At 36.8% G+C, this 25934-nt stretch overlaps 3 protein-coding genes across 3 annotated transcripts in view; all 3 read right to left on the bottom strand.

Moving 5' to 3' along the window:
* Nucleotides 1-2651: 2651 nt before the first annotated feature.
* The window catches only part of LOC306991336 (olfactory receptor 51E2-like), a gene marked incomplete at its 3' end in the record, with an annotated part of 93478 nt that continues 70195 nt past the window's right edge, over nt 2652-25934 (bottom strand). Inside the window, exons 2-5 of the mRNA XM_079599067.1 lie at nt 11207-11296; nt 4202-4350; nt 3920-4034; nt 2652-3698 (exon numbers count right to left, since the gene is read on the bottom strand). Of these exons, the coding sequence (XP_079455193.1) occupies nt 2652-3659 (1008 nt within the window). The 5' untranslated portion in view covers nt 3660-3698; nt 3920-4034; nt 4202-4350; nt 11207-11296. The remainder of the gene's footprint in view (nt 3699-3919; nt 4035-4201; nt 4351-11206; nt 11297-25934) is intronic.
* Nucleotides 7512-9122, bottom strand: LOC306991545 (olfactory receptor 1C1-like; the record flags this gene model as incomplete). Its single annotated transcript, XM_079599494.1, has 2 exons — nt 8741-9122; nt 7512-8539 (listed from the first exon to the last, which is right to left on the bottom strand). The coding sequence occupies exon 2, from the start codon at nt 8508-8510 to the stop codon at nt 7512-7514; it is 999 nt and encodes a 332-aa protein (XP_079455620.1). The 5' UTR covers nt 8511-8539; nt 8741-9122.
* On the bottom strand, nt 13092-14051 carry LOC306991547 (olfactory receptor 13C2-like; the record flags this gene model as incomplete). Its single annotated transcript, XM_079599496.1, has 1 exon — nt 13092-14051. One exon carries the CDS (start codon nt 14049-14051, stop codon nt 13092-13094), a length of 960 nt encoding a protein of 319 aa, XP_079455622.1.

Genomic DNA, 25934 nt, shown 5'->3' with positions numbered 1-25934 from the left:
CAGTGGCAGCAGCGCCAGCGCTATCGTTTATCACAGTAACGCTGAGAAAAACGGTGACAGTGCCGGTGTCTTACACATCACAGGATAATATAATGCCTAACAACTCCTATAGACACACTTCAAAGGGCTTTCCAATGGTTGCCTCCCATGTGACAATAAAGCCCATCTCCACTTCCTCAGAAGGGGATTCTGGGTGGTTAATAAGCTAAAGTCGTTGATGGTTAAACACAATCCCTAAATGAAACATGACCAGTCACTCATCCAGATCATTCGGCAGGCAAGCTCCACTCATTTTAAAGGTGAGAGAGCCACGATCACACATTCCATAAATGTACACAGAATATTTTCTCATTAATTTCTCATTCTCAATCTCAGAAACAGCCGTGATGAGGGCTATCTGAATATAGAAGTAAGCCTTCCCCAGGTGCACTGACATAATTAGTCCTCGGGCCAACTTGCAAAAGGATCTGTTCCAGTGCGAGCAGTTTGAAGCAAACCAATTTATAATGTACTCATAACGACTGGGGCGTTTCATAGCTTCATAACGCAGTTGAAACGGGGCAACCCTTGCTTTGTATATGTAACCTGCCGCTTCCAGAAGGAGGGCACAGATTGAACTAGAGAAAACAATTCTGACATCGGAACATCACTTCCCTCTGGCTAGAACAGGATGGTATTTCCTCCACAAGTTTTCTGGTTTCATAGCTGGCTCAGGCCCAATGCAAGGGTAGTGCTACACATAGAGAAAGAGCGCTGAAAACAGTGGCATAGCCGGTGAGAGATTAGAGAATGGCGGGAGCATGTTGTGCTTTATACTAGACAGATCATTGTTCATCAGCTATGACGCAATGTCGAGAGACCTACCTCGAAAGGGAAACACAATTTAAACACATAAAACAGCGCATGCACCTGACAGACAATGTTATGCTTATGGGCGCTTAGATGCCTTTAAGTTGTCTCTTGTTTTGACAGCTTCTTTGTCTCACTCTGTGATAGCTGCGATTTTCCAAATGTGTTTTAATATTGTAAGGAACCACCCGTCTGCCCAACGACAGAATCCAACGGCGTGGGCAAGGGTATAATGTGTGTATGCCTTCTCAGCGCTCTGGTGAAGTTCACTTAATTTCTAGAATTTAGTTTAAATTTTAATTTAGCTTGGGGCTTAATCTGACTCCTATTTCGAATTATTATTACATTTAGATTGTGTTTCTAAAGGAACTAATCATAAATATTGATAATGCATAAAGTTAGATATTTGATAATTCTGGGTATCCCATACTTTCAATCATTTGTTCATTAGGGACCCAATGTCAAACAGAAACTACGCATTGGCCGAATCGAGAGCTCACAGACACAAACTCATCAGTTCAGATCTTAGTCAGAGGATGCAGAGTGAACTACTGTATTTACCTTTAAGCAGGTCGCTCCCTGCTTGTCCACAACAAAAGGTGTAAAAAAAAAATTATAGTCACGAAACTGCAATTTGCTTAGTCATTGATAGTCAGAAATTGGAAGGTCCCAGATGATGTGCCCCATGCTCCATTTATTTGGCCTTCAGTATTATTTAGTCTGAGCACAGATTTGCAGTAACACCAGACTCCAATTTATTCCAGAAAAAACGAGTTGTAAATATTTACTACACAAATAGTTTTGGAATTGTGTTGGGCCTATTCGTGTACCCCAGAGGGTTACACCTAGTTTTGGGGTAGAGGAGAGGATTAACAGATATCTTGAAGAGACACCACCCACTACAGGAGAACAGAATTCTAAGTTTTCAATCTTTTTCATAAAACAAATGACTGCTGTGAAATTGTGACAATTTAATGTGATACCAAACATGAAAGGGAAAAAACAATAGATTCACAAGATACACCATATGTGGTATATAGACATTCTTAGTGAGATTTCAGTGACTTGAATCAGGGGGAAAGGAGAGGGAGACGGTAGACGGGGGATGCATAGATAAGCAAGGAGAGAAGTTGGGAGAGAAGTCCTATGCTTTATCTTTGAGATCTTCTCTCTAGATTAGTGAGTTTTATTGTTTTATTGCAGGGGGTTTAATCTCAGCTTTTGTCTTAGCAGGAAAACCAAGTCTTACACCATAGAAACTGTGACTGCTGTAAACTAACGTTACTAACGTAGACTTTCTTCATGCACAGCTCACAGACTCAAGACTTTTTATTATCAAATAGTTGTTGCAGTGCTAAAATAGTGTATTGCCATCTGGTACGTTATTGTGTTGTTTACTATGTGGGTTTAGAGTCCATCCCTGGATATTTAATTCAGAAACTGTTTGTGGGTCACAGTCATCCGCTAATGATTCATTCAAGACATCAATATATGAATTTCTAAATCATCTTTAATATTTAAAACAAATGTAATGAAAAATTGTTCTTTCATTTGACTTATTTTTAAGCTTAAATCAATGGATGAAAATGTAGATCCTATTTTCAAGGCGATATTATTTAGAATCTATACTGGGATTTTATATAGGCCTATGTTGTTTTCAAACAAAGGAAGCAATCACAAAGCAGCTCAACTAGGTTTCAACATATTTGGTCTGTTTACACAGTTTCTGTTACAATATCGAACATACAAAATCAATAAACTCTGTTAAATTAAATATTTGTTAAATGATCATCTGATTAGGTTTAAACAAGTATTTTTTGTTTTGAATTACCCCTAGTACATTTGATTATTTTTGTAGTGTTTATCTTACTTCGTTTGTACAGTTCTCGTATGGATTGCATGACCTCCTCTGTCTTTAGAGTGTATATGATGGGATTCAGCATAGGTGGTATTGTCTGTGTCAGGGAATTGTTAATTAACCGGGTGTTCGGATGGACAGGTGTTGTTACAGCTGCAATATTATTGCTTATAAGTGGGATATAACTTATTGCCACCAATATGAGATGTGAGGTGCAGGTTTTCATGGCTTTGATCCTTTCAGCACCATGAGCAATCTTAAGCAAAGCCAGAGCAATGCAGAAATATGAAATAATGATCAGTATCAGTGGTGTGCACATTAGGAGACCAAAGCTAATTTTTCCCATTATAATATTTATAGAATTATCATTACAAGCTAGTTTATGGATAAGGCCTTGATCACAAAAATGACTATCGATCACATTAGATCTACAAAAAGAGAGTCTACTCACAGAACCTACAAGTACAGAAAAATATGTCACAGACAAAATCCACATAACCCCTATGATCAGAAACATGGCTGTTTTGGTTACAATAGCATGATACCGTAGAGGAAAACAAATAGCAACCAGTCTATCTTTAGCCAAGACAAGTAGTGTAAAAGACTGGAGATTCATGAAATGATACACAAAAAACATATATGCCAAACACGCTTCATATGAAATCTCCTGGTGGTCAAATAAAAATGTGTCTATGAGTTTTGGAATCAAAGCCGAGCTTCCACACAGATCAGAGAGAGCCAGATGAAAAACAGCGATGTATTTGGCTGTGTGAAGTCTGCGGGCCAAATAAATGACACACATGATAAATGAATTCCCTAAAACAGTCACAACATACACAAAAGACAAGAACACATAGTAGTATTTTGCATGTGGAATATTAGAAAATCCTTTGATGAAAAATGTTGCAGGACGAACAAAGGTCACATTCGCAGAGTTTGACATGGAGGTCATGAAAGCTGTCTGGCTTTTTGTGTCACCTGTGATGAAGAACTGTTATAAAAAGGCACACAATAACATATAATATTTAAATAATGAGTGCATTTCCAGTCTCAGTGCATTAATGAGCAAAAATATTAGATTGTTCTTTTATATATTATATAATTATATAATATATATTATTTCATATATTATATAATATATAATTAATAATAAAACACTATTGCAGTAAATGCTTTAGAGAGAGAAAAGAAGAAACATGGTTCATACTCTACCTTCTACTAAGCTGTCAGAATATTATTATTCTACCAGTAATCAGACATATTTATAGAAGATCATTGTCTTGAGCATTGGGACTTTAGGTGATGGAGCAACCCTTCTCCCTGTAGACTTGAGAAGAAAATCAATGCAAGTATGTGAACGGTGGGACGTCTAGATTAAAACACCTTTTCTTTTCTTTTTCAAGTATCAAAGTATTTGTGTGTGTGTACAGTATGTGTGTGTGTGTTTGTGTGTGTGTGTGTGTCATAGACTGTAAAAAAAGATGGATGACGCACCTTCACTCTCTTTAATTGTAGCAAGTGAAGCTGCATGCCAGTGTCCCAATATGTTGTTATATCGCTGTCATCTTGAGTCTCGAGTCTGCTCAGTAGTGAGCGCGAAGTGGGGCTGCGATATCAAGGCCCCGTCCACACTCCCGTAGAATCTGTTAGTACAGTTTACTGCAGCTCATTATGCAGATGTAAAATAAACAGTTGGCGCCTCAATGACTACTTCACTCAGAGAAGCAATCAATATCAGCTGTCAATCATGGCGTCACAGCCCCGTTTTTATAGCATCAAATAACTAACTAAAATCAAACTTATTTAAAGAAGGAACACTTGAACTTACATCAGCGTGCAACTTCATAAAATGACAGAAACCATCTTTGCGAAAAAAAAAATAGTTTTAAGCGTAATACGATTGTTTAGTTTGTCTCACATCCATTACATTAAATGAAGAGGGCGGGGTTTATGACCTATACTCAGCTGCATCCAATCACCTGGGGACGATCGAGATACTTCGGCCTTTCCAGGACTCGTGTGGCACATCTCATGTTGGTGGCAATTTGGTTATATCCCATTTTTTTAAGCTGTCAGTTTGTTAAAGGCAAATGGTACAATGTGTCTGCAGGTCAGAGTAGTGGGAGTGCCTATATGTCTCATGAAAGGTCATGTCTTAATGTGAGAAAGCTGTTAAGACAGCATATGATCATAGTGATAGATATGTTTGACCAGCTCTCCTATTCACTGTCATCATGTTGACAGATGAGGTAATTAAAATTATAGAATAGAATAGAATAGAATAAAATGAGGCATTTATATAGCGCTTTCATATGTACTACTGTACACCCAAAACGCTTTACAATCAGGTCAGGGGATCTCTCCTCAACCACCACTAGTGTGTAGCATCCACTTGGACGATGCGACGGCAGCCACAGAACAATGGCACCAGTGCGCTCACCACACACCAGCTATAGGTGGAGAGAGGAGAGAGAGTGATAGAGTCAATTCAGTGGATGGGGATAATTAGGAGGCCATGATTGGTAAGGGCCAATGGGTGGAATGTGGCCAGGACACCGGGGTTACACCCCTACTCTTTACGATTTTTAATGACCACAGAGAGTCAGGACCTTGGTTTTTTCGTCTTATCCGAAGGATGGTGCTCTTTGACAGTATAGTGTCCCCATCTCTCTACTGGGGCGTTAGGACCCACACAGACCACAGGGTGAGCGCCCCCTGCTGGCCTCACTAACACTCTTCCAGCAGCAACCTGGTTTCTCAGGAGGTCTCCCATCCAGGTACTAGCCATGCTCAGCCCTGCTTAGCTTCAGTGGGCAACCAGTCTCGGGCTGCTGCTACAGGGTGATATGGCTTATGGCGTTTTGATAGTTTGATAATAAAGTATGTTTGAGACAATAGACTAGCTATGTGAAACTATGCCTTTTTCTTTTTCTTTGCATGACACATTGACATTACACTGCAGAATAGCTCTTTCTGCATTATATAAGCATTCATTTCATGTGTCATTGAACTGAAGAGAGGTTCTCGGTACATCCTTTTGATTTTCACAGCAAAGACGTCCCGAGTCCTTCACATGAAAACCAGTCTACGGGCCTTCATACCTAGATACCCAAATAAGTCAGGAAAGGTCTATTTTTTTACGTTTCGTTACAAGCTGTCCACACATTGGCTATAAAAAAAGAGTGATTGATACATGAAAATGTATACATATAGCCTCTTTAAGGAGCTACTCAAATGACGAGGCAAAACTCACAATGAATTATATTACATTACATTACATGAGTAATGTCATCAATGTAATGCCTCCCTGAAATGAGTTTTTGCAGGGTGGAATGTATGTGTATGCCATTGTGTTGTTTACTGTCTGGGTTTATAGATGCAGAACGCTTCGATTTGGCATTATATAGTGGACTGTGTGATGGGGTTTTGTAATTGCTTGTAGTTATTTACTGTATTACTTTTGATAAATAAACAAGGCCTAATATTTAAAAAAAATGTTTTCGAAGAACATGCCTACATTATTTATTCAAGACTGTTCATTCAAGCAATACCGTGCGTTCACACCTCCACCGGCGAGAGGGGCAAAATTCGCTCTCGCCACCCTGCCAACGACGCCGTGGAAAGATTCGTGGACACTCTGACGTAGATCGAATGCTTGGTCTTTTTATTTAAAGGGGCCGCAAAGCAAACAAGCATATCGATCGTTATTTTAGCAGAAAATTGATCGATGAAAAGAAGCACTTCTAAGCACTTCTGCATTCCGATTGGTTGCCGCCGAACCGCGTCATAGCTCATTACCATAAAGTTGACCTGACTTCAACTTTCCTCGCCGCTCTCACGGTACTGATCCACTTGTCCGACACGAATGTCGTGTAGTGTCGCGACGCCTCCCCACATGTGAACGTTGATGGGCGTTCCTCTAGTTTACCGCTATGGGCGTGGTTTTGAGCCAGCGGCCAGTCAAAAACAAAGGACCCGCAAGAGATTCCCTCCGTCTCCATGTGCGTGCTTCTATTGGATAGCCGCGTCGCGTTCAACGGAATTCATTTGCATAAAGATGGGCATCGGCCAGCTTTTTGACGCGTGGCATTTTTTCAAATGAAGCGCCGCCTTCCCGGAATGCTTTGCGGGCGCATCAAAGTCGCTTGACGTCACCCATAGGAATATAGTGGAGTGCAGCGCGACAGAAGTGTTGCACGGACAAGTGGATCACCGCCGTCACCGTCCAAGCCGCGCCGCACCGCCCTCGCCGGTGCTCGCTGCCGGCTCTCATTGAAAATGATGCGCTTTGACGCTCTCGCCGGCGGCGGTGTGAACGCACAGTATCAGTAGGTTGAAGATATCTGTTCATAAGAACATTGGGCAGAACATTTTTTTAAACATTTGTTAAATTGAAAGCAAATGTTTTCATTTGACTTATTATTAAAATTAAAAACACTGAATAAAAAAAAAAGTTAATATTTTTAAAGCTTTATTTTTAGACTGAAATTATTTGTACAGTGTAATGAATAAAGTAAGCAATCACAAAGCAAATGTAGGTAAAATCCATGGCTTTAAACATATTTGGCCTGGCTGCTTATGACACAATTTCTGTTACTTACAACCATCTACATTCGTAATCAATCAACTCTGTTAAATTCGATATTTATAAAACTAGTCAAATATTTCTAGTCAACGTACAAGTAAATATTTCTTTCAGGCATGAAAGTCAACTAACACCAATATTGTAGAAGGCAAAATGCACCTCTTCTTCTCTTCTCGTTTCTTCTTCACACACTGATCAGATCCTGTAAGTAGCCTATATTTAATTTATCCTACTGCATTTCATTTCTCTTTTTCTTGTAGTGTTCACCTTGCTTCGTTTGTACAGTTCTTGTATGGATTGCATGACCTCCTCTGTCTTTAGAGTGTATATGATGGGATTCAGCATAGGTGGTATCACCTGTGTCAGGGAATTGTTAATTATTTGAACATTTGGGTGCAAAGGTGTTGTTACAGATGCAATAATATTGCTCATAACAGGGAGATAAAACATTGCCACCAATATGAGATGTGAAGTGCAGGTTTTTATGGCTTTGATCCGTTCAGAACCATGAGCAATCCTAAGCAAAGCCAGAGAAATGCAGAAATATGAGATGACGATGAGTATCAGCGGTGTGCAAATCAGGAGACCATAGGAAATTTTACCCATCAAAATGTTTATCGTAATATCATTACAAGCTAGTCTGCAGATTGGGGCATAGTCACAAAAATAACTATTAAGTACATTAGACCTACAAAAGGAGATTGTATTCACTAAACCTACAAGTACAGAAAACAATGTTACAGACACTATCCATATAACCCCTATGATCAGAAACATGGCTGTTTTAGTTACAATGGCATAATACTGTAGAGGAAAACAAATAGCAACCAGTCTGTCATAAGCCAAAACAAGTAGTGTCAAAGACTGGAGATTCATGAAATGATACACAAAAAACATATTTGTTAAGCACGCTTCATATGAAATCTCCTGGTGGTCAAATAAAAACATTTCTATGATATTTGGAATCAAAGCCGAGCTTCCACACAGATCAGAAAGGGCCAGATGAAAAACAGCGATGTATTTGGCTGTGTGAAGTCTGCGGGCCAAATAAATGATACACATGATAAATGAATTCCCTAAAACGGTCACAACATACACCAAAGACAAGAACACATAGTAGTATTTGGTATGTGGAATATTAGAAAAGTCACTAATGAAAAATGTTGCAGGACGAACAAAGGTCTCATTTGCAGAGGGGTTTGACTGATTGGAGATCATGACAGCTGTTGTCTGGATTTATGTGTCACCTGTGATGAAGAACTGGAATTAAAATGCTCACTATAACAGAGAGTATTCAAATAATGCTTTAATTCCCAATCACAGAACCACAGTCTTAAATGTTCTTTGACAATAATATTAAAATTATAAAATTGTTTAGTCTCTGCAGTAAATCTTTTTTATATATATATATATATATAAACAGACGGAGCACATGGTTTATACTCTACCTTCTCCAAAGCTGCCAGAATTTCATTATTATACCACTAATCCGACATATTTATAGTAGATCATTCTCTTGCGCTTGGGACTTTCATGGATCATCACTTCTCCCAATAGACTTGAAGATGAGGAGGCAGGAGTAAATCTTCTTAGTAAGTTATTTTCAGGCTATACATTTCTATAAACCCATAGCCACATAAACTCAATTTAATGAATTGGTATGTGTATTGCTCTACACTGTAAATTACAGTCTACAGTACTGTCGAACAGTAATTTCATTGCCTCATACCAAGTTCAAAAACTAATATTTATACTGTGTTAGTAATGTGATACTGTTTCTGTGAACTTATTTCATTTAAGTCCTCTAAACAGAAAATGTGTTAATACAAGTTAAACTAATCACTACTCAAATACTTTGTGCATATAAAACTCAACTGAATAAAGTGAAATAATTAAACCTAAATTACAACTGACTTCCAGCCAAAGCATTAGATTAAATCTACGGAAGATAAAAAATACAACATTGCAGCTTCATTAATTAACAACCAGATTGACTTTATTTATTTCATACGTCTGCAAACATTATTATTGAGAATTAGCAGAGGTTTAGATATTGAAAATGTTTCATTTGAAGTCACCATTATGAACTGACCCAAACATGGTGATGATATGCTTCATGTTGCTTTATTTAAAGGCGATAACTGTTGTTGCCAATGCAGCGATGCCTATACTGTAGTTACATTAGCTCATGCATGTGTGCTATTACTAGCTAATGTTAACTCCAAAAGATTTGAGTTAAATTGATGTACTCGTCGAGTAGTCTATATAGTAAACTAATGTAGGGAACAGTGGATGAGGGTAGAGAAAAGAAAAAATGTTAAAATAAATGGCAAAACTATTGAAAAATTACAGATTTCTTTTACAGTTAACAGTAGTCCCATTTTCTTCAAAGTACCATTTTAGCAAGCATTTATGTATTTAATCCTAATGAGATTCATTGGTGACACACAATCTCACTCCCAAAGCGTCCTAGTTCTGTACGTCCAAATCCACATCAGGCCAAAGGCGTCTTTTAGCGTCTTTACAGCAATGTAGCTAATAATCCATTTATGTCAATAATAAACGTTGACGTCAATATACAGACAGGAAGGGACTATTTCATCATCATGAAATGATATAGAGCTGCATAAAGTATGGGAGGAATATTCAATTTCATCAGCCACAAGATCTGTAGTTACACACTGTTATGTTTTTTTTTTTTTTAGCAACTAAAGGCTTGAAAACAGTAAACAACTTTTAAAATCTGAACATAAATTAAAAAACGTAGCATCATACACTTGCTGATTTGGTAAATGGTTAGAAAGAAAAACTGCACCGTAAACCCAAACAGTGACTAATGAAATAAAGTTAATTATACTGATGTCACAATATCACCCTGTTTGGACTTTGATTGGACTTCGGACAAATGATCGTGAGCGTCATCATCTCAGTTCTCGCGCATGCGTCGTGGCGCTATCGCGAACTCACACCAAAGGCTCACACAGAAGAGAATGAATAGTTGAATAAAGACGTTATTTTTGTTTGTTTTTTTGCGTGCAAAAAGTATTCTCGTGGCTTGATAAACTTAAGGTTGAGTCACTGTATTTTAATGATTGATGTAAAAATGATTGATTGATTGATTGATTGATTGATTGATTGATTGATTGATTGATTGATTGATTGATTGATTGATTTGAGTTTATTTAGAGCAATAAATATATATTGCTAACTCCCATATATAATCTCCCATATATATAAATAAACATCTATACATATACATTGCAAATAATGACTATACACATATGTAGCCTACATATATACCTAAATGCACATGCACACATATACACATTATTAACGATTATGATACACATATCCACATACATTATTTACACATTATATATAATATGTAACACATAATACTTGCTCAACAGGGAGTGGAAAGAAGTAAAACTTATTTGCTCCCACCCCCAATTCATTCCCTTATATTACACCATATACTGTAGCTGCTGCCATTATCTGTTAAATTAATAATAATTTATGTGATATTATAATATTTATATACAAAATACCCAATTGCATTACAACTGTCTCAATAATCACAATAATGCAAAGTAATAATCCTCATTAAACATTCAAATATGTCCTGGTATTTATAATAATCATGTAATATATCAAATATAACCATATCCTAGTATATTGTTTAATCACAGTTTTATAATAACAGTAATATCAATAATGATAGTAATAATAATCTCTACATCACAATAACAATAAATCAATACCAGTGCTAAGACTAAATTAATAGTGCAATTAATAGTGAAATTGTGTTGTAAAATACAACAAAGTGGTCATGTATTTATCTGCTCGTCATTATCATTATTATCATTTACTCAGCTTATGTAATCATATACTCCTACATACATACTCCTACTCACCTGAGATCATCTCGTCCTGTATCCAGTCTCCTATCGGTCTTCTGTCCGTCATCCTGATCAAGATCGCCTGTCTTCATGTTCACTCATCACCTGCACAGAGAATCCACTTCAGTCATCGCCAGCTAAGTCACCATCATCATTCTACAAGTCACCATCATCTGGTTCCCGTTGTTCCACCACCAATCTGCTTTTAATAAACACTGAGTGCACTTAATCCTGTCTGTCTCCTCCTGTGTTTGTGACAATGTTCACAATCCCGAGAACACCAAGATTCCTCCCTCAGCCTTATATTTAGTCAACACAATTTTTTTGAATATTGATTTAAATCTGTGAATATTTGGGCATTGCTTAAGCTGTATCCCCAAACCATTCCAAAGTTTCACACCACACACAGACACATACAAACTTGGTGGTTCTCACCGCCTGGACTTTAAAGTTACCACATCCCCTCAGGTTATTGGCCCTCTTCTCTTCCTATGAAGAACTTTTGAATATTGCCCGGTAGATCATTTTTGTTTGCTTTATACAAGAGTTGTGCAGTATACAAATCAAGTAAATCAAATAGTTCCAAAAATCCCCATTTTGATCAGGCCAATAATAAGAAGTTCCAATCAACTATGTTACAAATCTGCCAGGAAGAGGACGTGTGTCTATATTGTCTTTATGCACAGTGAGGAGGAAAGATTGAGTGGCCAAAGACTCTCCAATGATCACAGATGGAGAATTGCAGAGATTAGATAGTCTTGGGGTCAGAAGCATACCAAAAAAAAAAAAAAAAATCAAACAACCCCCACATGTTGTTTGGGAGGGTTTCAAGAAAAATCCTGTTCGCTCATCAAAAAACAAACTCCGGCTAATTCAGTTGTCAGACACAACTGGAACTTCAAACGGCACAGGGTTTTGTGGTCAGATGAAACTAAAAAAATAGCTTTTTGGCAGCAAACACGCTAGATGGGTTTCCAATGTAAAAACAAGCTTATTTTTAAAACTGCAACACATTTTAAACAGAATTATCCTGACTATGTGCCATATCCCACATTATAGCTGAGTTTCTCCCATTTTCAGGGATACATTTATGGGAACATTTTTAAAGTTTTGTAAAACAAGTTTTTATTTAGATTTAGTATACAAGTATTTATTATGATGTGCATGCCCAAAAACTAATGTTTCACATTTAAACGTATTGGGGGGGTACCATATTCTGTAACAGCTTGATTTACCAAGTCAGTTCACTGTAATGATTTGTATAACGTTAGTGGTATAATGAAATATCAGTAGAAAATGTAATTAATATAAAAATAAATGCATTTATAAAACATCAAAAGAAAATCTCTTTAATCTTTTTCTGGGCTATTTTGTAACATTTGGAGTATATCTGGGACTACACAGGAAAAAAAATGCCCTTCTCATTCATGCATGTTCTTACAAACCGAAACACCAGACACAAGTGCTTTGCTTTCGAAGGACATACACAACTTTTTTATTAATATATAATGCGCATTCTTTATATAGCCTACAAAAAAAACTGTATATTAATATGAATGATAGGCCTATTTTTTTTTTTGTGCATCGTTGCAGAATCGTTTATGTCAGCATGCACCGTGATGCATAGAAAAAAACTATTATATTCACAGCTCATCACCAATACCACATATAAAAAATAATCCTCTAGATTAGAAGACCGATTATGTCATAATTTGGGGCAATTCCAAAGTGTATAGGCCTAGCATACAAGCTGTTTAAACAATCCGCTGTCATGTCAGATAGGGAATTTATCAAACACTTTTCATAACCTGTAATATTATTGAAGCATAAATTATTCTAAACACAAAAAAAAACACAAAAAAAGCGTCTAACAATGTAATTACAATGTGGAAAAAGAGGTTTATTTTGGAGATGGAAATATGATTCTCCGTTTAAGAAGCCTCTTCACAGACACCATGAACTCCTCTGTCTTGATTGTGTAGATTATCGGGTTAAGCATTGGAGGAAGTGTAGCGCTCAGAGAGAGATTAATGATCCTCGTGTTAGTGTCTATAATGTCCGAAAGTGCATATGTAAACGTGATGGGAGCATAAAATATAGCCACTAATATTAAATGAGCAGTACATGTCTTTGTGGCTCTTTGACGGTCTTGTGGGGTTGTGATTCTAAACAATGTTACAGCAATGCATGTATATGAAAAGATGATAAAAAATACTGGCAACCAGAGAATCATTACCGGGTACAAAAAGCTTATCACAGAACTTGGAAAATTATTGCTACAGGCAGAGCGATATATAGGCCCATGATCACAGTAGAAACTCTTTATGATGACAATAACTCTGCAGAAAGAAAGTCTACTGATGAAAACTGTAGCAGCAATTACCATAAGCAGTGCCACTACCCATGTGACTCCATTTATAATAAGCATTGATCTATGAGTCACAATCATATGATACCTCAGAGGTAAACAAATGGCTATGAATCTGTCAAAAGACAGAACAGCAAGAGTTAGTGACTGTGTTGTAATAGATACAAAGACAGAGAACATATTGCACAAACACAATCCATACGGAATCAACTGATTCCCAAACAACAATGTGGCCAGTATCTGAGGGATTACAGCGGTACTCTCACAAATGTCGGTCAGTGATAAATTAAAGACAGTGATATATTTAGGAGTGTGAAGAGTTCTGTCTATAATGATAACAAGCATGAGGCAGGAGTTTCCAAGCAAAGAAATAATGTAAACAAAAAACAAGAATATGTAATAGTATCTTATGTGAGGTATGCCAGAAAAACCACTGATATAGAAATAAGATGGAATAGAAATATTCCCATTTTCAGCAAAATCTTTATTCATGGTCAGTTCACTCACTGATCCTCTATTCATCCTGTCTGGGGGAGAAAAAAAAGTACATTATTCAGAGTTGTAAGAAATGATTTCATTATGCTAACTAATACTACTGCAACATGGGAATCTAAGATAGATATTTTTTACTCCAATTTGACCTTAAGCAATTATAATACATTATTTTTTCCCATTATACTTAATACTCTTAACTTGATCCCTGCAAAACAAGACCAAAGCATATAAGATATTCCAAGCAACCAATTATATCTTAACATACATCTTCAAACTTCAATTGCCTAATTGGACTGACATTTTCTGTATAATATGCAAGATTTCAGGATCAGTAGCTATAGTATACTCACAGAAAGGTGAAGTGCAGCACAATACAGTAAAGCTAACAGGCACTCATATACTGTAAAAAGACTTCCCCAGACCTCATACATATTGAACTATATAACCCTCAGATACAAACGGCAGGCCTCTCCAGACTTATCAGTCGACCAATCACAGAATGATTAGTTACATCAGAAACAGTGACTAATCCACAGAGATGCTGAAGGGAGCCCTTCACCTAAAAAAAGTATAGAAGTTACAGGCACCTACCAAAAAAAGTATGGACTTTACAAGCACCTGCAAAATCACTGAAGGAAAGAGGAAAAACTAGAAGAGAACAGTGGTGTCAATTCACCAAAAGCCAAAGTATGGAAAACTCTGATGACGTCATCCAATCTTACTCCCTTGACGTGACAGTCCCACTTTAAAGAAGCCTACTTCACACAACTTTTTTCAGCACTTCAAAGCTCAAAAGTCTGAAGTTCTGCAATGTAGGAAAACTAACACTTGATTAAAAAAATATATTTTTATATTAAAATCTAAAAAGACAGTGTAGAATAGACATAGACATAGAATGAAATATTTGTCTATACATTTTTCTAATCTATCATTACATAGTTTCTCTACATTTTTTTAAAACTGAGGTAGCAGAGAGACACGTCTATAGTTTGTGAAGATGTGTTTGTTTCCATTTTCATACAGTGGTATTATTTTTGCAATTTTAATTGGAAATGTTCCAGTCTGAAATTATACACTGCATGTGTACGTTAGAGGTTTTAAAATACTATTTATTACTTTTTTAATTCATTTCATATCTACGTCATAACAATCAGTAGATGTTTTATTATATTTAGATGTTTTAAGAGAAAGATGGTGTAGCAACATTGAAAATGACAGATGCTTATCAAATTTAGTGAATCGTGATTTCTTGCAAACACTTCATTCGCTGTGTGAACAAACAAGAGGTCTCTGTCTCTTTCTCCATTACACACACACAAAGAGACACGTAACACGACACCCCAAAAATTCCAAGGAACACACGTGACAGAACACCCACGTCTCCAGAGAGATACGCTGTAGTAGCAATTTTAATCTTTTCTTTTGTTTCTGTGTTTTCTCAATGATAATATATGAATGCCATATGTTCTGTATTTTGAGCTTTATGCTGGAACGTTGATACAGCTGTGATTGTGACACTGAGACAGAAGACCCTAGGCTAGGGAGGGGTTGAGGCAACCATGGGGGTTCCTCAGGTCCTGCCCTCTGGGGTGGGTGTTTATAGAATGCTTTGATGAGAACATTATAAGACTACCAGAAAAACACCTATCTTAGTCTCACTCTGCCTGCATACTGGGCTGTTAGGGTTGGTGGGTTTTACCCTCACCCTGCAGCTGGCCTGTGTGGCTAGACTGGGAACTATTCTGCAGAATAAATGTATATTTTCTTTTAAATACAATTTGAATATTGACGTCTCTTTTGCCTGAGAATGCTGCGTTTGTTAAATATTGTTTTGCCACAACAATTGGTGTCAGAAGTGAGGATTCCTTGGAAGTGACCGCTGGCCCTGAGCGAACGGTGATTGATCAACCTGGACCTAAAAGTATAATCCAGCCCTACCTCGTAGACTTAAGAGAGATGGGGCCGATCGTATCAGAGCCAGTGGGTAACTCCACTGGAATTAAGGAAAAAGAACCGTGGCAGTAAGAGCATTTCAGGTAAAGAAGACAATCAAATTATTTTGTTTTGTTGGGGTAACTTTTGGTATAACTGTGGGTGAACCATAGTGGCTGGAACTATCTCTTTGGTGCGGGCACAGAAAGTTTTCGAGGGGGAAATTGTAACCAATTTTATGCCGAAAACTAGCTCGTAAGTATGGACGGAAGAGCCATACCGTGGACGGAAGAGCCATATCGTGGACGGAAGAGCCAACAGAGCATATTTGCTACCCTTGCCGATTTGAGGTGACAAAATCGGATTTGTTGAGAGACGTCTCACAAATTATTAGACGCGCGTCGAAGGAAAATCCAGGAGAGATAGGATCAGCCAATATGGGGTCACACAAGAGTAAGCTAAATAATACTTTTTAATACACCGGTTGTTTTGTTCTGTAAAATGGGGAAAAGAATTATGGCCAGAAAAGCATGCAAGAAATTGGGGAACGGATAATTGTTAACAAAAGGGTTTTTGTGATCGTGTTCAGCGTGTGTGTAAAACTGTGAACAGACAGAATTGTTGAATTGAAGATGAAAGAGAAGGAACTGAAAAGTAGCAAAGTATAGAAAATAGAATGTTTGTTTTTTTTCTGATGGAAAATTACAAAAGAGTGAGTTGTTGAACTGAATTGTTGGATTGTGAGCAAACAGTGTTGCTTGAACTGGTTAGATGAAGCAGAGCGAAAAGAAAGTCAAATTAAGTTGAAATGGTCTGAAAAGTGAGTTTTTTTAGATAAAAATAAGGCATTGAATATGATTAACAGGAATTAACATGATATACAAAGGGAATGTTTCATTAAGCAGAATGGGCAAAATTCTATATGTCAGTGTTAATTATGATGTGAATGTGCTTTATTGTATTAATGTTAGGAAAACAAGGATATTGAAGAATAGATTTCCATATGTTTATAACAGAGTTTATAAAAGATTTGATTGTGCAGGCAGCTATGAGAGATGTCTGTGTAATAAGTGGGACTGAGGAATAATGTTGAGAAGTCTGCAGATTAACTATTTGATAAAAGAAAAAGCTTCCAAACAGTGTTAATGAAATTGATGACATGCTAAATGTCTTTATACTGTATGAACAGTTCTGATAAATAGTAGTGAGACAAAAGAGAGCAAATGTTGTAACCAGCTGAAGCTTTAACCTTAAAGAGATTTGCAAATGATGGTTTTGTAAAAGTTTGATTCTGATTGTAAAGAAACAATAAACATAGACTGGTTTCAAACAAAGAAATGCCAAAATGATACAAATTTGAAGAAAGCTTCTGTGTTAACATGGATTAGTAAAATAGAGTAATGTTACTATGATTTGGCTATGTAATTGAATTTGCAACTGAGATTGCATTATAGCTCTGTTTTGCATTGCTGAATGGGATGTTGCAGTGAATGGGGGAATTTAGAATTTTATTCTATTTCATTCCAGTTAGATCTAGTTTACGGGAACTGAGATTGTAAAATAATATAGAGAACTGCTTACCAGTGGCTCTGTGAATATGCGGTGGGTGCATTCACAGGCTCTGTGTGAATTCATGAATGGGACACTGGTTCAAGGAGGGGCAGTAAAGCGGGGGTGAATTCAGAAGATGATAGGGATCAGACAGTATGAAACTCAAAAAGTAAAACAGATGGTCAGAAAGAGGCTTTGAACTCTTTAGTGTGGTTGACTTGTAAAGAAAAGACCCTGGGGGGTTTTCGACGGTCCTTTTCTGTAAAAACAGCTTGATCTGGTCTTACTAGAATAAACAGAAAATTTACAGAGAGATCTGAAGAAGATTAAATGATTGTCTTTTAATGAAACGCTTAAAAAAGGTTCTAGATGATCATAATTGCAGCTTGATAAACTCATAGGAGAAAATATGGAAGTAAGATATTAAAACTATGGTAATTTGAGAACATGACAACTAAAATTTAGATGAAATTTGAAACGTTATTGAGACTCAATAATAATTATTTGTTCTCTAAAGAATCAAATAGGCTACGTAGAAGCAGTGTTGATTATGAAAGAACTACAAGCTGATGTGCTGTTTGTAAATAAGATAAAGTTTATGATTTGGTTGAAAACAATTTGATAATCTGAATTTGATGTGTGCTGAAACAGTTTCAGTGCAACAGAGACTCATTCTGAGTAGGAATTTATAATGTCTAAATTCCCTATAGTGGCAAAGGAAACTATAAAAATTATGCTTGAATTGAAAATGCATTTAATTTATGGAAAAGATAACGCAAGCTATAGGCTAAAGTTAACAAGATGATAGATGAAGTCTTAAGTTAGTTTATGAAAGTGAAAATATTAGTCAGGAATGGCTCTAAAGTCTCTCTTATTCGAATGTCAGCTAAAAGCTGTTATCTGAGCCTGCGTTGTAAATGCTAATGAGCTATTTATAGTAAAAGCACAGTGTTTCAGTTGAAAATCATAGGCACAGAGATATTTAAAGAAATAATGTTACAGGATCTTATACAATTAGGGCAAATTGTAAATGTTTTAGAAGTAAAACTGAATGACTTTAAAAGAAGTCTTTAAAATAATACTGCTCTGATTTGTTTATTTTAGGAAAAGCTACAGCAAAATGTTAAAATTTTGATTTAAATGTAAATCTTTTTGAAGAAAAGACAAGAAATATGAACGGTTAATAGTCAGGTGTGTTTGATGATGACTGCAGTTTATGTCTTGATAAGAGTGAGTTAGGTATTAGGTAGTGAAAGCTATTCATAGTCTGAATAGTGTGCATAGATGTGTCATTAAATGTTTTATCAATTACAGATGGGTGAATGAAAAATTTGAGAGAAGTTGATAATTCTGAATCGATTTGGTCATTTATGATATACAGTAGATTTGAATGAATTTCTAGATCGGTTTAAATTCTGATGGAAGTTGGAATTGTGGAGTTGTAGATCACCATACATGGATTGAAATAAAATAGGTTATAGATTTGACGGCAACAATACAGTAAAAATTGGCTAGATCAATATCAAATTATTGAGAGAGCCTTTAACATTTGTGTGAAAAAGGGCAAGAATGTTGTTCGACTGACAAAAGAAAGGCTGTAAAGAAAGATCTGTAAAGAAAGTAAGAAATGTTTGTAGATGACTAAGGGCCATTTGCATCTTCAGGGAATGTATGTATGCTTCTGCAAAGTTCACACCCAGCATCCTGCCAGGCAGGAAAAGACAGGGGTTAAACCAGGGGGGGTCAAGGATCATTATCTTCAGAGGACAGAGGGGTCATTTTGACCATAAGATAACACCTTTGATCTTACAGATGCAGGGACAGTGAAGCCCACGGAGGAGGGGAAATAGAGTGACAATTGTATTCAGTTTTGCAGATGACTGAGAATTGAGATTGAGTTGAGAGACAAACTGTTGAGAGCAGTCTTGAAAAGCAGGATAAGCAAAGAGTGCATTTGCATTTCAAATAATTTGATAAGAAGATGAGATTGTGGCTTGGAGTGAAGAATATAAAATTTTAAGAGACTTAAGACAAGAGTTAAGGTCAAGGTTAAGAGACAGAGAAAGATGTCTACAGAACAGTGTTTAGTTTAATAAATCCAAACACAATTATGTTAAATTGATGCACAAGTAAAATTGTGCATAAAAAAGGGGGAAATGGTTTAGAATTTGCTGAAAGCCATCGCACAGGTGGACAAAAGTGTGCTAACAAGAAATGTTTTCAACAGGAAACAGGGAAGATGCAGCAGCATAACAACAAAAGAATTAACTATTTGACATTTGTTTTTCTTTACAGAGGATGCAGACTTTTTGATACACGGCAGACCGTGCAGTAAAATAATGGCTATGGATGAATTTTAGCTAGATATCCTGGCTTATTATTGTGACAGAAAGGATGTCAGGATGGATTGGATCAAACAGAATTGATTCTGTTCCAAATGTATAAATATTGTTTTGTTAACATGAGTGCTTTTTCAGGGGAAAAGGACTCTGGGTGCAAGAAATTATCTGGTGATAATGTTTCAGGTTGATGATTCCACAGGTCGAATCAAGAGGGACGACCGACTAGATAAGCAGTCACTAACAAAATCACTTAAGGTTTTCGTTCGCAGGTGACAGCAGAAAGTAAATGTTTTATTCCAGTGGGGGTACGGTCATGATCTAAGGGAAAATCTTGTTAGAATCAGAAAATGATTGGAGAGTGTGAGACCCGAGTCCAAACTTCTCACCTTAGACTAAACGAACAAACACATGACAACGCGAAGAATAAAGTGAGGGATCAAAGGCTTGTGTTAGTAACAGCATCCATTACGTACGAGGGAGAAAGACGATTTGACCAACTAATGGTTTAGCAGAAGAATCTGTTTTGTGATGATGTTGATGATTTTATTTGATTGATTCAAACTAGGTATTGATTTGATTGGTGAAAATGTAGAAAATCTATTAATTGATGTGTAATAAGCAAAAAAGACGGTCCATAATGGAAATATTAGAGTAAATTTTGAAAAACTACATTGGTTAGAAGGATGAACAAAATTATGCAGACGATTCGAGTAGCGGAAGTTACAGTGAAATGTATTAATTGAGTTAAGATATGTTTTTGTTTTTCTTTGTTTTGTTTTGTTCTGTTTTTGATTTTCTTTTCTTTTTCTTTCTGAAGACGATGAAATATAAAAAGGGTTATTTGAAATGAGGGGTTTTGTTATAATTTTTACTATTTTGTATGTTTATTCAAATCAACCAGGGGTGTTGAATTGATATGGTTTTCATACTATGACAATCTATACAATTTTTTGTTTATACTGGAGTGAATGCGGGCCCGAATTCGGGAATGTGGTGACAGAGCTTACCCATTTAGCCCTGCTTCAGTTAATATTTAATTGCTTGATACTTCAACAAGGTTCAAGTGATCAATTATATGGAAAATTGTTTGTTTTGTTTTTCACAAAAATGTAATGCATAAGATTTTTATTAAGTTTTTAGTTCTAGACTGAATGATAACAGTGTATTGCATCCAGTAATTGTTTGTTTTGTTTTTCTTTGGATTTACTTTATCAATGAAGTAATGATTTGTCTGACCAAGTTATTTTGAAATGTATGTCAGTATTTCTCATTTTAACCGAAGTATAACTATTTGTATTATCAATGATGATTTTGAAACTTTTCTGAAACTTATTTGATTTTTGTTTATTTGTATTTTGTCCATTTGGCTTGCAACAATGTTTTGGACATCAATTCAATTGAATCTCTGTGCTTGCACTGAATATTTTGCTGATACTCTTCATGAAATGGTGTTTTAAACCAGCAGTTGTTGTTTGTTGTAATGCAATTTATTTAAATGTTTCCAGAAACAGTGTAAGAACTTGTAAAGATCTTCTTTTATCAATTCCTTGACTATATTTTTTTAAGTACATCAATTTAAGGGCCTTTTGCCAGAGACTAATTTCAATCTGACCATATCAATCCTCTGACCAATGACAAATGACATGTGTCTGCTTTTGTGTCGTGGTGCTAGATGTTCTTTTAAATCACAGGATCACTGCTACCGAAGTTCATATCTTGTGTTCTGGTTCAGAAAGAGACAGCTGCCAGACTGCTGTCCCACTCGTTTGCTCCCAGATTCAGTGACTGTTCTTGTGCAGGTATTCGATGGATGATTTGCATAACGGTGCAACCCAATTTGATAGAGCCTAATCCTGCAGGGCTGGATGGGGAACAAAGACTGAACAACTGACAAACTGTTTTGCTACAAGCTTGGACGAAAAGTCTGAAGATGTCACTTTTGGACTCCATGTGTGGCCAACGGGACCAATGGGAAATTGTAGGATTGAAAATAATCCAAGATATTTGAAATGAACAAAGACATCTGCTTTACTGTTTTTGACAACCTATTTCCATAATGACAATTTGGAGTCTGTAAAGGCACCGAGGTGCTGATAGTTATCAAGGCCTGTAGGCCTAAGATGCGTGTATTTTGGGGGTATGAAATTGTCCGACATTTGGTACAATGAGGGAAGTTTGTAATTATCTGATTGGTCAGTTTTGAATGTCTAAAAATTTGGGTTTTAGTCACATGGTCAAGGAAGGGATAAAAAAAAAGGAAGATTGAAATGAAAAATGTAAATATGATGAAATGACTTAAAATTGTTGCATTGATTTAGTTTTCAGATAATGAAAAACAGGGAGAAATTGTAGTAGCAATTTTAATCTTTTCTTTTGTTTCTGTGTTTTCTCAATGATAATATATGAATGCCATATGTTCTGTATTTTGAGCTTTATGCTGGAACGTTGATACAGCTGTGATTGTGACACTGAGACAGAAGACCCTAGGCTAGGGAGGGGTTGAGGCAACCATGGGGGTTCCTCAGGTCCTGCCCTCTGGGGTGGGTGTTTATAGAATGCTTTGATGAGAACATTATAAGACTACCAGAAAAACACCTATCTTAGTCTCACTCTGCCTGCATACTGGGCTGTTAGGGTTGGTGGGTTTTACCCTCACCCTGCAGCTGGCCTGTGTGGCTAGACTGGGAACTATTCTGCAGAATAAATGTATATTTTCTTTTAAATACAATTTGAATATTGACGTCTCTTTTGCCTGAGAATGCTGCGTTTGTTAAATATTGTTTTGCCACAACATACGCACACACACACAAGAGACTTTTCTTCAAACGAATCATATTTAAAACATTACCAAATGTATTATGTGTTGCCATTTATATGTCATGAAAGTTTTGGGATTTAATGTAAGTTTTATTGTGTATTAATCAAAATCTAAATGCTTCTAATCTGTATATCTTATGTAACTTCGTTATCATATAATCCAACCTGAATGTGTTTGATACCATTTTAAATCTTGAGACCTAACGGAGTTGAATCTCGATAATAGACTGCAATGATATGATTATTACTAGATGAATCCTTTTTAGTCATAGAAATGACTAAGGCAAAGCTCGGTCATAAACTACACAGACTGGGGTCTTCTGGCAGGACAAAGAAGATTCTCCCGCTCCCAGATCACTGAAGGTGATTGGACAACGCGCCGAACGAAGGAGTGACCCATACAGTCTTTAAAGGAAAGAGCAAAGCTCTTCCTGCTCTCTCTTGCTCTCGCGTCCTGCCTTCGTCTGCTCATCATGTGAAATCTTCGGACCTGAACTCCTTCAGGAGTTCCCTCCTTTTATTTGCTTTATCTCAGTCTTTTGTTTAATTTTCAAATTCCACTGTGTTCGTTTCCACCTACGAGTCAAACGAACGAAGCCTGAATTCCTTCAGCAACTTCCCTTCCAAAGAGGCGCCTTCTTCAAACTCCCGCGAACAGCTTGCTCTGGCAACAAGCACGCGCGCCTCAGCACGAGCGCGCGCACTCTGCTCCGAGAACACGTGCAGGCTGGACACAGCTCGTGCACACAAACGAACCTTTTGCAAGTATATCAAACTCTAACGGGTTTTAATGTTTTAAGGTGTTTCGATTGATGGCTCTCTCAATGGTCTGTGATGTTTGCTGTTCTATGGTCACACGCGACCATTTTCTCTCTCTCTCTCATCCTCTCTTTATCTCTCTCTCTCTGTCCCGCAATCAAATCGAGCGCGGGCCCCAGAGCACTCTCTCCCTCGCTCCCTCTCTCTCTGTTCCGCATTCAAATCGAGCGCGCCCCGGCCCTCGACCTCATTCTCTCCCTCTTATTCTCTCTCTCAAACGCACGACCAAAAACCTCTGTAAATCGCTCCCCGCGCGTGCGAGGTGTGCGTTACTACTGCTAAAGAGCACCAGCTTAAAGCAGAATAATCTCTCTCTCTCTCTCAACTTCTCTCTCTTATCCGCTATTCGTGTCTTGTATTGTTTACTGTAAATTATGTACATAGATATAATCGGTGTATAATCAATATGTGTAATCCGTTATATTCTGTAGTTTGCATTTATTAAAACAATATATTCAAGACTGTGTCTGTGAAAAAAACGCTCGTAAAACCACAAACGTCAATGAGATGAAAAGATCCAAGAGCTGCCAGAGCTCTTATTATTTACTAGTTTTAATTTTATAAACACAGGAAAATTAATGTTCACGGCCAGAAAATTAATGTTTCTTGGAGGTTATAAGGAGATAGCTTTACTGAGAGGTTGATGGGTGATCTTTGATGGTTTTTGCAGGACAAACACCTATTTGATCATTACATGAATTTCCCTTAAAGGTTATCTCATAATCGAAATTAAATAAGATTATTGATATCTGAATGAGGAATTATAAGACGTTGTGATCAATTATTCATATATTCGTATAATCTAGACATTTTCAATTTCGATAATTTAATGTAAAGTAATATGCAGAATATTAATCATATTCATGATTAGTTATTAAAATTCCCTATAGATCATTTGAGCTAATTCATCCGGACCCAGAGTCCGAAGCATAAGGCATATAAGGTCTACAATGGTCTTTGCATTTGTTGTGGCAAAACAATATTTAACAAACGCAGCATTCCCAGGCAAAGAGACGTCAAGATCCAAATTGTATTTAAAAGAAAATATACATTTATTCTTGCAAGAATAGTTCCCAGTCTAGCCACACAGGCCAGCTGCAGGGTGAGGTGAAACCCCCACCCTTACAGACCAGTTTGCAAAGCAGAGTGAGACCCAGATAGGTGTTCTTTCTGGAGTCTTTATAATGTTCTCATCAAAGCATTCTTTAAACACCCACCCCAGAGGGCAGGAACAAAGGAACCCCCATGGTCGCCTTACCCCTCCCTAGCCTGGGGTCTTCTCAGTGTCACACCCACACAGCTGTATCAACGTTACAACATAAAGCTCAAAATACAGAACATATGGCATTCATATATTATCATTGAGAAAACACAGAAGCAAAAGAAAAGATTAAAATTGCTACTACACATTCCTTTCTATGATTTATTAATGTATTACTTCCACACTCAGGAATTTATTCTGAGACATTCTCAGAATGAATTGCACCCCTAGTAAATATGATCAAAAATGGCTGTAAAAAATAAATCTGCATTGTTTATCCTTTTGATCTTTCATTTAAAAAAATAGCAAAAATATAAGCTTTCATTGAAGTAAAAGAATTGAAAGTGGGGTGGGGGGGGGGGGGGGGGATCACATCTAGGCACCCCTAGAGTTTTTTACAAATAAAACATATCTGAAGTATATTCCATTAATATTTACCTTTTTTAGCACACCAGGGTGACTATAGGAACATTGTCTAGCTATGTTCACAGGAGTTTAAATATGAGGAAACACAAAGGCCAAATTACCTTAATCATCCATCACAATGAGTAAAACCTAAGAATATAGTTCTGATGTGCATCAAAAGATTGTTGAGCATCACAAAATAGAAAGTGGCTGTAAGTAAATAGCTAAAGAATTGAAAATCCCCATTTTGATCAGGCCAATAATAAGAAGTTCCAATCAACTATGTTACAAATCTGCCAGGAAGAGGACGTGTGTCTATATTGTCTTTATGCACAGTGAGGAGGAAAGATTGAGTGGCCAAAGACTCTCCAATGATCACAGATGGAGAATTGCAGAGATTAGATAGTCTTGGGGTCAGAAGCATACCAAAAAAAAAAAAAAAATCAAACAACCCCCACATGTTGTTTGGGAGGGTTTCAAGAAAAATCCTGTTCGCTCATCAAAAAACAAACTCCGGCTAATTCAGTTGTCAGACACAACTGGAACTTCAAACGGCACAGGGTTTTGTGGTCAGATGAAACTAAAAAAATAGCTTTTTGGCAGCAAACACGCTAGATGGGTTTCCAATGTAAAAACAAGCTTATTTTTAAAACTGCAACACATTTTAAACAGAATTATCCTGACTATGTGCCATATACCACATTATAGCTGAGTTTCTCCCATTTTCAGGGATACATTTATGGGAACATTTTT

The sequence above is a fragment of the Phoxinus phoxinus genome, assembly GCF_949152265.1.
Source record: "Phoxinus phoxinus genome assembly, chromosome: 23".
Classification (NCBI taxonomy): Eukaryota; Metazoa; Chordata; class Actinopteri; order Cypriniformes; family Leuciscidae; genus Phoxinus; species Phoxinus phoxinus.
Note: the sequence above shows the minus strand (reverse complement) of the source record. Positions and strands in the feature narration are given on the sequence as shown.